Source organism: Manis pentadactyla, chromosome 3 (genome assembly GCF_030020395.1).
Source record: "Manis pentadactyla isolate mManPen7 chromosome 3, mManPen7.hap1, whole genome shotgun sequence".
In the NCBI taxonomy this organism is placed as follows: domain Eukaryota; kingdom Metazoa; phylum Chordata; class Mammalia; order Pholidota; family Manidae; genus Manis; species Manis pentadactyla.
In genome coordinates this window covers 17,564,089-17,580,694 of record NC_080021.1, presented here as the reverse complement: position 1 = coordinate 17,580,694, position 16,606 = coordinate 17,564,089, and the positions used below count along the sequence as shown (strand labels likewise).

Here is a 16,606-nt window from a genome sequence, read left to right as displayed (position 1 = left end):
GGAATCCTACCCATATAATTAGAAACTAAGGCCAGGAAGAGTAAGTAGAGTGAAAGAAGATCCAGGAGAGAACTCTGAAAAACAGCAGTGTTTATTGGAAGGCAAGAGGAAGAAGAACCAGAACTCTGAGACTGAGGAGGAATGTCCATAAAGATGGGAAAAATATCAAGAGTATTGTGACCCCTGAAGCAAAGCAAAGAGAGCATTTTAAGAATGAAGGAATGAGCTGTTGTTTTAGAAAAGTCAAGTAAAGGAAAAAGCAGTTTTATGAGAACTAATGCAGGAAGAAGCCAGATTTTAGTTGGCTGAAGGGGAGTATCAATAAGAAAGGATTAAACTATGTAAGGAATTTTGGATATAGAGGGCAGATGTTGGGCAGTAGGTTGAGTTTATCTGAGATTATCTCTACTCATGCATGAGAAGTCTAAACTTACTTTAAATATTTATTACTGGCATACCCATTTTTTTACAGATAGTCCTTTGTGTGGATTCCAATTTCCAAAAGTCAATTTCAGACAGTACCAAAAAAATTAGCCCACATACACCAAGATAAATTAAGTTAAATTAAATTAATAAGCAGTTAATGGAAAACTGTGTCATATATCACACCGTTATAAACTTTGCCAGTGTTTTAGTGGAAACTTCTTTACAGATTCATTTGATTTTTTTTTTTATAATCTGGATTTTCTTAGAACCAGTTCCTAAAAGATACTAGCATTTACTGTTTTAACACATTTCAACTGCAATATATCTCAACTGAAATTTTGTGTTTTGTTATGTACATAAACTTTTAGGTATTTCATCTTTTCAGAAATCCAAATTCTGACAAGTTACAAATTCTTACAAGTCATACACAGTCTTTTGTTTTATTTTTTTATGCAGTTTCATGAAAATTTTCATAGAAATAAAGATTATTTGAAACTCTGTTTTTCAAATTAAAATACATAGGAGCTAGGAGAACATTTTCCCCTGGGTTGCAGGACTTTTCAGTGCTAAAACTGAGACAGGGCAAACTGGATGGTTGGTTACTCTGCCTCCCCTCAGGGTGACAGTATTTTGCCTTTCTTATGGATTAAGGGTTCTGACTCGTGGGAGAGATTGAGAAAGGATCCAAGTAGACTTCCATGTCCCTCCTACACAACTGCTTTTCCCTTCTTCCAGTTCTGCACCACAGTGGGTACTTTCTTTTGGTTCTCTCTCTTAACCTTTTTTTTTTTTCATCTGGTGGGATTTCTGGTAAAAGAACCTGCAAGAAGGTTCAGGGTACCTCAGTTTATGCTGATAGTAGTGCCTTCAGTGTCCCACCAGTCCCCACGCTGCCTTCACCTATAACCTTCCTGTTCTAGCTGCACTCTTCTTATGGTATCCAGTTGCATCTGTCTCAAGTAAGTGCTAATGTCCCCTCTGTCCTTGCAGGTGCCTGCTTTTTGATTTGGGGCCAGTTGTTGCTCTGTGGCTTAAGTTCTCTTAAGGGTTCAAAGTAAGTCCTGAATTTGAATTCAGTTTGACTTTGTTTCACTGTAAGGATGGGAACAATGTTCTTTGTTAGCTTTCTGCATCCCACAGTGAAAATTAGAACTCTGCTTTACAAAGTTTCATGTTCAAGTAAAATCATCTGGGAATCCTATTGAAATGCAGATTATGTTTCAGTAGGTTTGAGGTGGAGCTTGAAATGCTGCAGTTCTAACAAGTTCCCAGTGATTTCAGTGCTATAGATCCAGAGACTATATTTGAGTAGCAAGGTTATAGAAGGTATTTTTTTTAAGGTAGGAAAGAGTTGAGGTCCCATAGATAAACTCAGACATGCTTGAATTGTGAAAGGAAACAGATGTGAAAGTGATAATGTAAGATGTGGCTCATTTTGTGAGCTAGAAGAATTTTGTATGTGTGTGAGAAAGATCTTATTATTTAAAAAAAGTATTATCCTACCTTTTTTTTCTGCTCAAAGGGGCTTATTAAAGACATTAGAAAAAATGCAAATTAAGACTGAGTTTGTAGCTACACAGTAATCATTTTTGAGTAATAAATGCTGTAATAAATAGATGTATAGTTGACCCTTCAACAACTTGGGTTTGAATTGTGCTGCACAGGTCCACTTATACACTGGATCTTTTTTCAGTAATTACACTGAAAAGTTTTTTGAAGATTAGTGAAAAATTATAAAAACATGTTCTTTTCTCTAGCTTACTATAAGAATACATCACATAATACATACAACATACAAAATGTGTACCAACTGTTTATGTTATAGGTTTCCAGTCAACAGTAGGCTATTAGTAGGCTATTGGCTTTTTGGAGAGTTAAAAGTTATATGTGGATTTTGGACTCCACGGAGGTCTGTGCCCCTAACCCCCTTGTTCTAGGGTCAACTGTATTAATTTTTATCTATTTTATTTCCCATTATTACCTTGAATGTACTTTCCATTGGTTAGTCTTATTTCTTCTGTGAACCATGCCCTCATTCATACCTCTTATGCTTTTCTTCATCCTGTTCTTCCTGTGCTTTCCCAACTTAATTTTGTGCTACTTTTTAAATTTTGAAACAATCTCAAATTTATAGAAAAGTTTCAAATATAGTACAATAAGCTTTTTGTTTTCCTCCTAAATCATTTGAGAAAAACTTGCTGACATGATGCTCTGTCATCCCTGTCATAGGTTAAGTTCCTTGAAACGCAGTCTCTGAGACAAAGATTAGCATGCAAGAAATTTATTGATGAGTGCTGTTGGAATCCTCATAGGAAGGAAAGGGGAGAAAGCAGGTTTGGGTAGAGGTACAAGTAAAGTGATGCAGTCTCAATGGAAGCCTCAACTGATCCAATGGAGAATTCTAGAGATGAGGTGACCCTTCAGCATTGTCCCAAGTTAGGTGACCCTTCAGCATTGTCCCAAGTTAGGTGAGAGATCTGGGCTTCTGCCTCTGTAAAAATGAGCATTTGGATGTGGACTGCCTTGGGCAGAGCACAGAGCCTTGAGAGAGGCAGCATTTTTCAGCTGAAGCTGAGGTAGTTCCCTGAGATGACTGACTATGAAGAGCTGTCTCTTGGCAGGACTTCCAGCAACAAAGGATCAACTGTGCATCACAATGTCCACTACAACTGGAGCACTTCAGCATGTATATCTTAACAAACAAGTACATTGTCCAATATAGCTATAATGTAACATGGATAGATTACTACCTTCTAATACGCTGATGCCAGTCAAGTATTACCAGTTGTCTCAATAATATTCTTTTACAGTGAAAAGATCCAGTCCAAAATCACATCACATTTAGCCGTTACCTATCTTTAATTTCCTTCCATCTAGAACAGTTCCTAAGTCTTCCCCTCGGCTTTCACTACCTCAACCTTGACATTTTTGAAGATTACAGACCAGTTATTTTGTAACATGTACTGCAATTTGTTTTCATCTCTTTCCTCACGAATAGATTCCAGTTATGCATCCTTGCAGGAATATCACAGAAGTAATATTCTTTTTTATCCTATCAGGTAGCTCATGATTTCATTTTGTCCCTGATGATGTTAACCATTTCCAGGTTAACCATTTTCTTTGAACATTTGACTAAAGTGCTGTCTGATTTATCCACTATAAATTTATTATTTTTCTTTTTGTAATTAACAAATATTTTGTGAAGAGGTACTTTGAGTCTATGAAATATCATGTTCTCATATATCATTCAGTGTATGTATGTATGTATTTATGTCAATATATATTCATGGATTATTATTCTATTTTATAAGTTATAATTCATTACTATTATTTTTGATCCTCCAACTGTTCCTTCTTTAACCATTGGGAAATCCTTCAAGCTGCCGTCTGTATTTTTTTACACATCCCCATCACTCTTTGAATATTTCCTTACTTTCTGGCACCACAAGGTGTTTTAGGCTCTTCTCGCACCTATCCTGTCCTAGCCCTAGAATCAGCCATTGCCACAAGTAGCTCTGGTTCTGCAGTGTAGAATGGCATTTAGAAACTAAGATCTTGGCATTAGTTGTACTAAAAGCTAAGAGGGTGTTGTTGTTCCCAGGTCCCCACCATGGACAGAGCTACTGAATATATAAATATGTTATTTATATACATAATAAATATCACTTGTATTTCTCTGTCTATATATGTTATAAAATAAGCACTCGTAACGGTTTCTCCGATTCTAATCCAACATTGTACAGACTGTTTATGTTATAGGCTTCCATTATAGGGTGCGTTCTAGTTTTCTCTTTTTGTATTTCTAATTCATTCTCTAATGGAAAAATACCTGGCTCCCATTATCCTTAAAGTATCCTTAAGATATTCTGTGATCACTCCTCCTACGTCACTAATATCCCATCACCACCACTACCCATATTTGCCTACATAGATGCTCTTCTCACCCCACCTCTGACACCAACACCCTGAGACACATTCCCTCACCTCTACCATGGGGAGGCCTTTGTCACCCAATCTTGGATCTTGACCATCCTGACTCCCTTGTGTACATACTCCCTCACCCAGTCTGAAGCTCTGAAACCTTGTTCTGGGCCACTGTGGCTTCCCCTGCCTTTCACACAGATGCCTTCTTCACTCAACCCCACTTTAGGGCTTTTGTACTGAATTGTATGAGAAAGAAAAAAGGAAACCAAAATAATTTAAGTAACTTATTTAAATCCTTGCAATGCTTTAAGACCAAACCCAAATCCTACCTCTTTCTGGAGGCTGTTTCCCACTTCTTAAGGCTATAATTTCTCCCTTCCTACAGTGTATTTTTTTTCTTCTCAATCATCTCATGTGTGTTTGTATATCCTTGAGATCAGGGACTATTTTCTGCAAATTTTTGTGTTTTTTTTTTTAGTAATCTTTAAGAATTGTTTTCAGTAATGAATACAAAGGTGGTTTTAAAAAGCCTTGCTTTTTAGTTGATTTATGATAAAATTCATTTTTTTAATTGAAGTATCATTGATGTACAATCTTACATTGCTTTCTAATTTACAACACAGTGGTTCAACAGTTATCCATATTATTAGATCCTCATCTCCACTAGTGCGGTTACTATCTGTCGACATAGAAAGATGTTACAGAATCACTGACTGTATTCTCTATGCTGTACTACTATCCCTGTGACCAGCTTATATTATGATTGAGAATTTTCATGCCCCTTTATCCCCTTTGCCCTCTCCACCAACCCAACCCATCTCTAGCCCATGGTAACCACTAGTCATTTCTCAGTGTCTATGAGTCTTCTGCTGTTTTGCTCCTTCTGTTTTGTTTTGTTTTTATATTCCACAAATAAGTGAAATCATATATTATTTGTCATTCTCCACCTGACTTATTTTTGTATGTGTGTCTTTTGTATGTGTATCACATTTATTTATTTATTTACTTTTGTTATGGTATCATTAATATACAATCACATGAGCAACATTGTGGTTACTAGATTACCCCCATTATCAAGTCCCCACCGCATACCCCATTACAGTCACTGTCCATCAGTGTAGTAAAATGCTATAGAGTCACTACCTGTCTTCTCTGTGCTACACTGCCTTCCCCGTGCCCCCCACCATGTTACATGTGCTAATGGTAATGCCCCTTAAATCCCCTTATCCCTCCCTTCCCATCCACCCTCCCCAGTCCCTTTCCCTTTGGTAACTGTTAGGCCATTCTTGGTTCTGTGAGTCTGCTGCTGTTTTGTTCCTTCAGTTTTTTCTTTGTTGTTATACTCCACAGATGAGTGAAATCATTTGGTACTTGTCTTTCTCTGCCTGGCTTTTTTCACTGAGCATAATATCCTTTAGGCCCATCCATGTTGCAAATGGCCTGGTTTCTTTTTTCTTTATGGCTGAATAATATTCCATTTGTATATATACACAGATTCTCCCATTCATCTATTGATGGATACTTAGCTTGCTTCCATATCTTGGCTATTGTAAATAATGTGGTGATAAAAATAGGGGTGCATGTATCTTTTTGAATCAGGTGTTTTGTTTTCTTTAGGTAAATTCCTAGAAGGTTTGAATGGTATTTCTATTTTTGTCTTTTTGAGGAACCTCCATACAGCTTTCCACAGTGTCTGCACAAATTTACATTCCCACCAGCAGCATAGGAGGGTTCCCATTTCTCCACATCCTCACCAACACTTTTTATTTCTTGTCTTTTGGATAGTGCCCATTCTAATTGGTATAAGGTGATATCCCATTGCAGTTTTGATTTGTATTTCCCTGATGATTAGTGATGTGGAGTATCTTTTCATGTGCCTGTTGGCCATCTGTAGTTCTTCTTTGAAGAAATATCTGTTCAGGTCCTCTAGCCATATTTTAATCAAGTTATTTGCTTTTTTGCTATTGAGGCATATGAGTTCTCTATATATTTTGGATGTTAACCCCTTACTGGATAAATCATTTATGAATATATTCTCCCATACTGTAGGCTGCCTTTTTCTTCTGTGATGGTGTCCTTTGCTGTTCAGAAGATTTTTAGTTTGATGTAGTCCCACTTGTTCATTTTTTATTTTGCTTCTTTGCCCAAAGACATGTATGTAGGAGAAAATTGCTCGTGCTTATGTTTAAGAGATTTTTGCCTGTGTTTTCTTCTAAGAGTTGTATGGTTTCATGTCTTATATTCAGGTCTTTGATCAATTTCAAGTTTACTTTTGTGTATGGAGTTAGGCTATGATCCAGTTTCATTCTCTTGCATGTAGCTGCCCAGTTTTCCAACACCAGTTATTGCAGAAGCTGTCTTTTCCCCATTGCATATTCATGGCTCCATTATCATATGTTTATTGACCATAAATTGTGGGTTTATATCTGAGTTCTCTATTCTGTTTCATTTGCATCTATGGGTCTGTTCTTGTGCCAGTACCATGCTGTTTTGATTACTATAGCTTTATAGTATAGCTTGAAGTCAGGGAGCATAATCCCCCCAGGTTGGTTCTTCTTTCTCAGGATTGCTTTGGCTATTTGGAGTCTTACGTGGTTCCATATGAATTTTAGAACTGTTCTAAATTGAAAAATGCTGTTGGTATTTTGATAGGGATTGCATTGAATCTGTAAATTGCTTTGGGCAGGGAAGCCATTTTGATATTATTGGTTCTGCCTATCCATGAGCACAGATTTCCATATATTTGTATCTTCTTCAGTTTCTCTCATGAGTGTGCTATAGTTTTCAGAGTACAGGTCTTTCATCTCCTTGGTTAGATTTATTCCTAGGTATTTTATTCTTTTTGATGCAATTGCAATGGAATTGTTTTCCTGATTTCTTTTTCTGCTAGTTCATTGTTAGTATATAGGAATGCAACAGATTTCTGAATATTTTGTATGCTGCAACTTTGCTGAATCCACTTACTAGTTCTAGTAGTTTTTTGGTGGAGTCTTTAGGGTTTTCTATGTATAATATAATGTCATCTGCAAATAGTGACAGTTTAGCTTCTTCTCACCAACTTGGATGCTTTTTATCTCTTTGTCTTGTCTGATTGCTGTGGCTAGAACCTCCAGTACTATGTTGAAGAAAAGTGGTGAGAGTGGACATACTTGTCTTGTTCCTGATCTTAGAGGAAAAACTTTTCAGCTTTTTGCTCAAGTATGTTAGCTGTGGTTTGTTGTATATGGCCTTTATTATGTTGGGTTGCATACCCTCTATACCCATTTTGTTGAGAGTTTATCATGAATGGATATTGAATTTTGTCAATGTTTTTAAGCATATTTTGAAATGATTCTGTGGTTTTTATCCTTGTTTTTGTTAATATGGTTTATGACATTGATTGATTTACAAATATACCATTCTTGCATTCCTGGAATAAATCTTACTTTGTTGTAATGGATGATCCTTTTGACACATTTTTTAATTTGGTACTGATATTTTGTCAAGGATTTTTGCATCTATGTTCATCAGTGATATTAGTCTATAATTTCCTTTTTTTTTGGTAGTGTCTTTGTCTGGTTTTGTATTAGAGTGATGCTGGCCTTATAGAATGTGTTTGGAAGTATTACCTCCTCTTCTGTTTTTTGGAATACTTTAAGAAGTTTGGGTATTACCTCTTCTGTAAGTGTTTGGTAGAATCCAGCTGTGAAGCCATCCTGGACTTTTGTTTGTCAGGAGTTTTTTGTTTAACAGTTCAATTTGTTACTGGTAATTGGTCTGTTCCAATTTTTTCTTCCTGGGTCAGTCATGGAAGGTTGTACTTTTCTAGGGATTTGTCTGTGATAAGATTCTTTTATTTTTAAACACAAGATTTAATCACTGAACCTTGCCTCATTATAGGTTAACTATTCTTCCACTGGTAGTTGAGTGATAGTAAATTTAAATGATTTAAGTGGAAAACATGTAACTTCTAAGGAAAGAATCTTGTTTTCTTATTTTCCTTTATTTGTGTAGAAAAATATATCAAATTCTAATGCCCTTTTTTCTGGATTTGTGCCCATTTATTATTTATTTATTTATTTATTTATTGTTATTACAGGCAGTCCCTGTTTTGCAGTTCCCTCATGCACATATTTCCATAACTATGTTTTAGTTATGATACACCATTCCCAACAACACAGTTCAGATTTCATTTACTGTAGTATATTAACTATGAATAACTGCATAAAGTACAAACTTTGCTGCTAGCTTCTCAGTCCATGAATCACCGTGTAAAAACAGATGTGTGTCATGATCATGTCCACTCATGTATTCTTTCAGAGTCTCAGTAATTGGTCATTGCTTATCTGTTATTTGTATCACACATAGCAAAATGTGTAGTTGTGTTACCTCCTTGTCTCCCAGTGATAAATCCATAATGCATTTTATAAAAATGAATAATCAAAAGGGAATTGACCAAAAGAGATGAAAATGCAGCAAACAAAAAGTAATAATGATGATGTGAAATTTTAATCAAATGTAAATGAAATTATAGAAGAAATAGCTGACACTGAGAGTGTCCACATTCCTGTTGAACTGCTGCCATTTGACAGACTCCAAATATGCTGCTAGAGAAATTTAGAGAAGGAAATTATGGTTATCAATGAGGAAAGTAAGAAGGTTGTGATGAAAAGGATAATGTTCCATATTGTAAATATGTGATGAGAAGCGTACTAGCATTCTTGAAGCTACTTTTGATAAATTTTTTATAAGGAAATAAAACACTATCTCAGTGTTTCTAATATTTTACATTACAGCATACTAAATAAACATTAGTTTTGCTATTTTAAGTTTCCCTTTATATTTATTTACAACTGTCAGCAAGAGTTTTTAATATTTCAAAAAAAATTTTTAAAGGTCACAGAACAATTGGATATTTTCCTCATTGGTTATTAACTTTGCATGTTTTCACGCTGCATCGTCATTTTTACAGCCCCATACTACCATACAAATTGAAAACTACCTATATTCTAATTTGCTTCACTTCAAAATTTCATAAGCATTTATTTGTACATGTTTTATTACCTTACTGCTTGAATACATTTTGATTTTAAAATATTTTTAGCATGCAGATATCCCAAAACTGAGATTGCCATTGTAAAACGAGCAAAAAAGGTGTCATCAGCAGAGACCCCTGATAGTTTTGGTACAGTACAATTTTAATATATTGAATGTTTGTCAGATGTTTATTGCAAGTAACAAAGCATCTATTTGACAAAACTTTGTGCTTGTCTAAAATGGAATGTTGTGTTTATAATAATCTTTTTTTTATGCACCAGTGTTTTAGAGTGCCCACAGAATATTTGTCTTTACTAGCTAATCCTAGACTTTGTGGATGTGATGGAATAATAATTGCATGTTTAACTAACTGAAGGATTAAATTTGTGACCTTAACCAAAGACAAAATCACATATTTAATTGTATTTAAATCGTGCACTTAAAAAATTGTTGACATAACCACAGCAAGTGAGGCATAAGAAGCAACAAAGATTATGAATTTCTTTAGGATGAAAGAGTAGGATGAAAGGACCACACACAGGAACACCCTCAGAATATTTTTTAAAAAAAACTGTATTTAAGTAAATGATCCTCAGGTTAATATATTTTAAAGATTATTCTTGAATAGTTTAAAGCCTTATATAATCTCATTTTAAGAATATTTGTCAAAGTGTTTTTAGATTCAGTCTTCAGAGCTTGATAGCTAACTTATGTTGCATACTGGGGTGGTGGTAGTGGAGGAATAGTGTTGAGTGTGGGTGTATATGAGAGAGAGAAAAAAGGGGGAGGGAGGGAAAGAAAAATAGAAATAAGTATCTCTCTGTCCCTATTTTATTTATTTTATATTACTATTTAATAAATATACATTGCCTAAGTATAACACAGTATATGAAAAGGAATCAGAAATATTTTATGGACCAATTGAAATTTATAAGAACAAAGGTTATAAATACAACTCAGTTTTCTTAGGCTGTATATATAGTATCCATAGCAAAAACCAAATTTAAGAACTTAGGAGAAATGTAGAGACATAGTGAGTATGTAGGCATATGCATGTATGTATGCATATTTATTAATACATATTAGTACACTGTCTACAAAAATTTCCCAGTATACTCTGCCAGTTCTACTGTAATTCTAAATTTAAAACATTTTAATCTCAGCATGTATGTAGAGGTTAGACATTTAATGCAAATGTCTTTTGAAGAATAAAGTTTTACTTTTGAATTATTCTTAAGATTGTTTAATTAAACAAATTAGGACAATGTAGGAAAAAAGGACTGGTGCTTACTCTTATAGATGATGTCAAATGATATCACTGGGAAGTAAGGTACTGCTGAATAATAACTAAATTAATGATAGGACTTACTGTCAGTGACACCTGTTGGTGATCACCTTTGAGACTCAGTATTTAGTTATATCCCTACTTACTCTAGGGTGCTTATCCATGAAGTTTTTTTATCCTACCAGTTGTGCAATGAAGAAGAACTATAGAAGCAGAATCTTAGAGCAAGAAGGAATTTCAGAGACCTGAACTCCTCACTTTATGTTACATGAAACTGAAATCTAGAGGGTTATTGACATGTTCAAGATTTGGTGACTAGTTATATATAACAGAGCAAGGATTAGTGTCAAATTCTTTGGATTTTTAATTCAGTGTTATTTTCACTATAATACATCTCTTCAGGGTTAACAGGGAAGATTTAGTACTAGATTATAGGGCATCCAGTTCTGAAACCAGCAGAAACCATTTAATTTTTCCTTTCAAAAAATTTTTTATTTGGTAACTATAATAAGTCAATTGATTTTGTCCACTTTCTTTTAACTTTTATGAATTTTTGAAAATGATTTATCTGAAAGGGAATTATTTCTTAGGAGAGCAAAACATTTTGAAAGTGTTATTAGTATTTTAGCAAATGCAGTTTTACTTCAATTTCAACTATTAATACATTACCAATTTTTGGTTATTTTTTATATATTCATATATGATTGATTCTTGGTTATTCTATGTTTTTGTATTGAGAATTTTTCATTGAGCAAGAAGTAGAACAAGAGAATGAGAATCTGGGTTCTAAACCTAACAATGTGTTCTTGAGTAAGTCATTAACATCTCTGGGCCTAAATGGTTACATCTTCACAATGGAGAATTCAGTGGGTATGTTCTCAATGGGTAGACGTACTGGCATTTGGGCTGCGTAATTCTGCATTATAAGGGACTGTCTTGTGCACTGTAGGATATGAAGGAGTCCTAATGCCAGTAACATTTTCCGGTTGCTGTCATATCCGAAACAACCCTGTATTTCTGAGCATCTCCTAGGGTGAAGTATCACCTCACATTGAGAGTCACAGGCAGATGGTTTCTAAGGATTCTTTCAGCTCTGATATTCTAAGAAAGAATTCTTATTTGGGGCATGATTGAAAGGGAAAAAAGTGGTGCACTGACTGAAAAAATCTCTGTGCCTTCCTAAGTATTAAGCAATTTTATTTTTAAATGAATGCCTTCTGGGATCTATGTAACCATACCCGCAGATATATCTACCACTTATGGTGTTCCAAAGTAAAGAATTATTTTTTTTAGCTCACTGTAAGCTTTCCATCTATAATATAAAATATCCATTTGTAATATACATAGTTATATGATTTTCGAATCTTAAACTTGTATAGTACTATCTCGATACATAGTAAGTAAAAGTAAAAAAAGGAATATCTTTTTATAGTATATAGTAACTATTTTCTTCGTCTTCCCTGGGCATGAAGGAAAGGAAGGGATATAGTCTCTGTTAAGTAGTACATATAATTGTTCCAGGTACACACGTTAGACATGTAAAAAGCACCTGCAACCAATAGTATGTTTGATTATCTTAAGAAACATCTCCATGAAGTGACAGATACAACAGAAATAAATTATTGTCCCTCTAGTACTTAACTATTTCTTAAACTAGAGTTAAACAATTAACAGGTTAGTACATTAGTGAGGTTCATAAAGGTGATGATTAATTCGACACTCACCTTCCTCATTACCACAACACTCACTACCAGCAGGCTCCTGTCCTGAGCTGTTATGCCATTGGCCTGCATTAGTCCAGGACTCAGTTAGTTGCCCTGAAATAAACTGGATACCAGTCTAGGTTGCAGTGAAGCCCCAGGTTGTCACATGTTAAGTTCTCTACAGGTTATATAATCTGAATAGAAATTTCTTTTCTACATACTGTGCATGTTGCAGCAAACTTTTACATGCTAAATAAAATTACAAAATCTCCCTCAAGTGCTTCTTTTTGGTCTTAGCTAAGGCATTTATTTTTAAAAATAATTTTAAAGTTCTTTTACAATTATAGTCCTTATTTTTAAAAATGTGTTAACCAAAATTAACCTAAAAATTAAGTTCCTTGCTATTTCTAAAGAGTGGATTCATTTTTCAATTTTGAGTGTTTTCATTTTTCAATTTTGAATATCAGTTTTTATAAGTGTAATATTTACCCATTTTAAGTTGTTCCTTTTAAAAATATCACTGTGTAGCTTTATAAACCTCTTTTGGTGTATGTTTGACTTTTTTGACATTGAATGATTTGTGTATAGCATGGTTTGCCTTTTAAATTTGTATTCATTAATGTGTTATATATTGATTGTAAATTTTACCTTATTTTGAACTCCTGGTTTTATTAAAAGTCTAAGCAGTTTTTCATAATATTCAGAAATATGGGTAACAGACCTATAGTCCCCAAATCGTTGCTGAAACACAGTAGTTTCACCTCTATTCTTTTTATAAATCTCTTAGGCCAAATCGTGATTTGTGTTATCAAGTCTACTTGTACTTCCTTGGGGAAGATTTGGGTTGGGGCTTGGAGCAAATATTATGTGGTCAAAAGGCCACAAATTGGATAATTGGACACTTAAAGAATATCAAGTTATTTGTAATTAAAGGAATTGTGTGCATTAAACTGTTCCTTTTATGTCATCTCAGGGTGAAATTGCTTTGGTACTTACTAAGTATTTGACTTTTCCCCTTGATTTGTGATCTTATATTGCTATTTATGCTCATGGTAACAGGTTGAAATAAATTATCACATTTAGAATTATGGAAACATAATGGAAAATAAGACTCTTCTTTTTGCTCTTCCTATTTTCTTTTGTTTCAAGTTTGGAATTTTACCTTGTAAAGTATGGTTAAATTTAGTGGAATGTTTAACAATGAAAATGATAAATTATAGTTCCTATTAAATAATATAATAGAACTCATTCTGTATGCCAAGGGGCCTAGTTCTATTTTCCAGTACTACTCTTGTAAACATGTTTTGTCATTTTATAATAGAGACTAACACATAGATACTGTAGGTGTTGCACTTACATTTCTTCTAGCAAAGTATTTTGATTTTCAATTTAAAATGTACCTCTTAGTAGAGTAACTTATTTTAAAAAAAAAACACCAGATAAAACTTATCCTAAGAAATATTCTAGAAACACTTGTTAATATTGGACTGAAGGTTTTTTATGAAAAAGTTATTTTTTGAAGGGAAATGTAGTTAAAGAGAAATACACAGGTTAAATCTTAAAATCACAGACCTGTCCTACCTGTTTGTTGTATTAGAATATTTTACCATTAAAAATAACTTAGCAATTGATTAGGGCTTGGAAGGATTTTGTTTTAATGCCATTTTCCCTGGAACCTGAAAATATGGCAATATTTTTGGTAGACTGTAACATTAAAAAAATAAAAATGCAATAAGATGGGAGTAATCTGGCATACTTTATTTGAAAAATGCTACCAATAACATTATTATCTTAAAAGCTTAAAATAAAAGGAAATATTCACCATATACTGCTTTGTGAAAATGGCAGAATACAATTTCTATATACATCTCCATAGAAAGAAGCATTGAAAGGTAATACATCAGAATGTTTATTTCTGGTAAATTCTAGGTGGTTTTAACTTTCCTCTTTTGTTTTTCTTAATCTCATTAACTTCTTACAAAAACGTATATAACCCTCATAGTTCAAAAGTGTAACTTATTCCTTTAAATAAACCAATGGAATTTAGTATTTTAAATGTTATTTTCTAATTTTTATTTAAGAATTCCTAAATTAAGTAAACTCAATATCCTCCTTTTAGTATATGTAAATATAAATAGATAAATGTATAAAAATTATGTATGTGTGTACATAAGGCTTGTATGTATATATAAATATGGCTTGTTTACTATATAGCAAGTTCCTATTATAGCAATCAATTTTGGCTAAAAAGCACAATCAAAGGCACAAGGCCTTGTGTGGCTAGATTGCAGGCAGTTCCCCAGAGGTTCTGTTCTAAAACTTGCATGTCGTGTATTTCTGAAAAGAACAATTAAAAATTTTTTTTCTTTTTTTAAACATTAACATAAAGGGTAGATTTTAGTATGCTTACAGCACTGATAAAAATATTTGAATATGTAAGTTACATTTTAGTTATGAAGTATTCTAAAATATGTTGATAAAAACCTAGTTGGAATTTCCCATGAGTAAAGCAAATGTGAGCTTTATAAAGGTAATATTATTTTTCTGTGGTTAGAGGTCACACTGTCATTGCAGTAGTATGGGCTTGGTTGTAGGATTACTGTCCCAAATATGTGACCTTGGGAAAGTTCCTTAATTTTATCAATCAAGAAACTACCATTGGGGACTATATTAAGCTGAAAAGCTTCTATACAGCAAAAGATACCATCAGTAGAACAAAAAGGTACCCTACAGTATGGGAGAATATATTTGTAAATGACAGATCCAATAAAGGCTTGACGTCCAATATATATGAAGAGCTCACCCACCTCAACAAACAAAAAACAAATAATCCAATTAAAAAATGGGCAGAGGAACTGAACAGACAGTTCTCCAAAAAAGAAATACAGATGGCCAACAGACACATGAAAAGATGCTCCACATCGCTAATTATCAGAGAAATGCAAATTAAAACCACAATGAGGTATCACCTCACACCAGTAAGGATGGCTACCATCCAAAAGACAAACAACAACAAACGTTGGCGAGGTTGTGGAGAAAGGGGAACCCTCCTACACTGCTGGTGGGAATGTAAATTAGTTCAACCATTGTGGAAAGCAGTATGGAGGTTCCTCAAAATGCTCAAAATAGACTCACCATTTGACCCAGGAATTCCACTCCTAGGAATCTACCCTAAGAATGCAGCACTCAAGTTTGAAAAAGACAGATGCACCCCTATGTTTATCGCAGCACTATTTACAATAGCCAAGAATAGGAAGCAACCTAAGTGTTCATCAGTAGATGAATGGATAAAGAAGATGTGGTACATATACACAATGGAATGTTATTCAGCCATAAGAAGAAAACAAATCCTACCATTTGCAACAACATGGATGGAGCTAGAGGGTATTATGCTCAGTGAAATAAGCCAAGCGGAGAAAGAGAAATACCAAATGATTTCACTCATCTGTGGAGTATAAGAACAAAGGAAAAACTGAAGGAACAAAACAGCAGCAGAATCACAGAACCCAAGAATGGACTAACAGGTACCAAAGGGAAAGGGACTGGGGAGGATGGGTGGGGAGGGAGGGATAAGGGTGGGGAAGAAGAAAGGGGGTATTATGATTAGCATGCATAATGGGGGGGATGGGAGAAAGGGGAGAGCTGTACAACACAGAGAAGACAAGTAGTGATTATACAACATTTTGCGATGCTGATGGACAGTGACTGTAAGGGGGTTTGTGGGGGGGACCTGGTATAGGGGAGAGCCTAGTAAACATAATGTTCTTCATGTAATTGTAGATTAATGATAACAAAAAAAAAAAAAAGAAAGAAAAGGGGGATTACTTCCTGATAGGATAAAACTAACTGCAAATCGCCGATTAATGCATGCTTTAAATATCCTTAATTTTGATCATTTAAAGAGTGTCAGATGATCAGCTATGGAAGTACATTTTTCTGATAATATTCCTTTCTCTTAAAAAAAAAAAAAGCAGTTCCTGTGTGGTGATCTCCAGTAAGTTCTTCACAATGGTATAAAGGGCATATCAAAGTGTGGGCAAAGGGTTTGTTTGTGTTTAGACAGAGGATCAAAGCTTAATTTGGCTACCCAGAAAACGAATTAAGATATGATATGAAGAAGAACTTCCAACATCAACATTCTCTGGAAGAGTCATTCCAGAAGATGATCATCAAAAAACTTCAACAAAGATCCTGGTGCTGTTGCAGTTGTAGCTGCATTCATCCCACCAGTTCCTGGACTTGCCATTGGAAT

General features: G+C 34.3%; 1 protein-coding gene across 3 annotated transcripts in view; it reads left to right on the top strand.

The window, feature by feature from the left end:
• The window catches only part of TMEM65 (transmembrane protein 65), a 67,299-nt gene that overhangs the window by 12,183 nt on the left and 38,510 nt on the right, over positions 1 to 16,606 (top strand). Inside the window, exon 2 of one of the 3 annotated variants that reach the window (XM_036882905.2) lies at positions 9,434 to 9,514. The exons of the other annotated variants lie outside the window; for them this stretch is intronic. Coding sequence (XP_036738800.2) covers positions 9,434 to 9,514 — 81 coding nt within the window. The remainder of the gene's footprint in view (positions 1 to 9,433; positions 9,515 to 16,606) is intronic. 3 annotated transcript variants of the gene reach the window in all.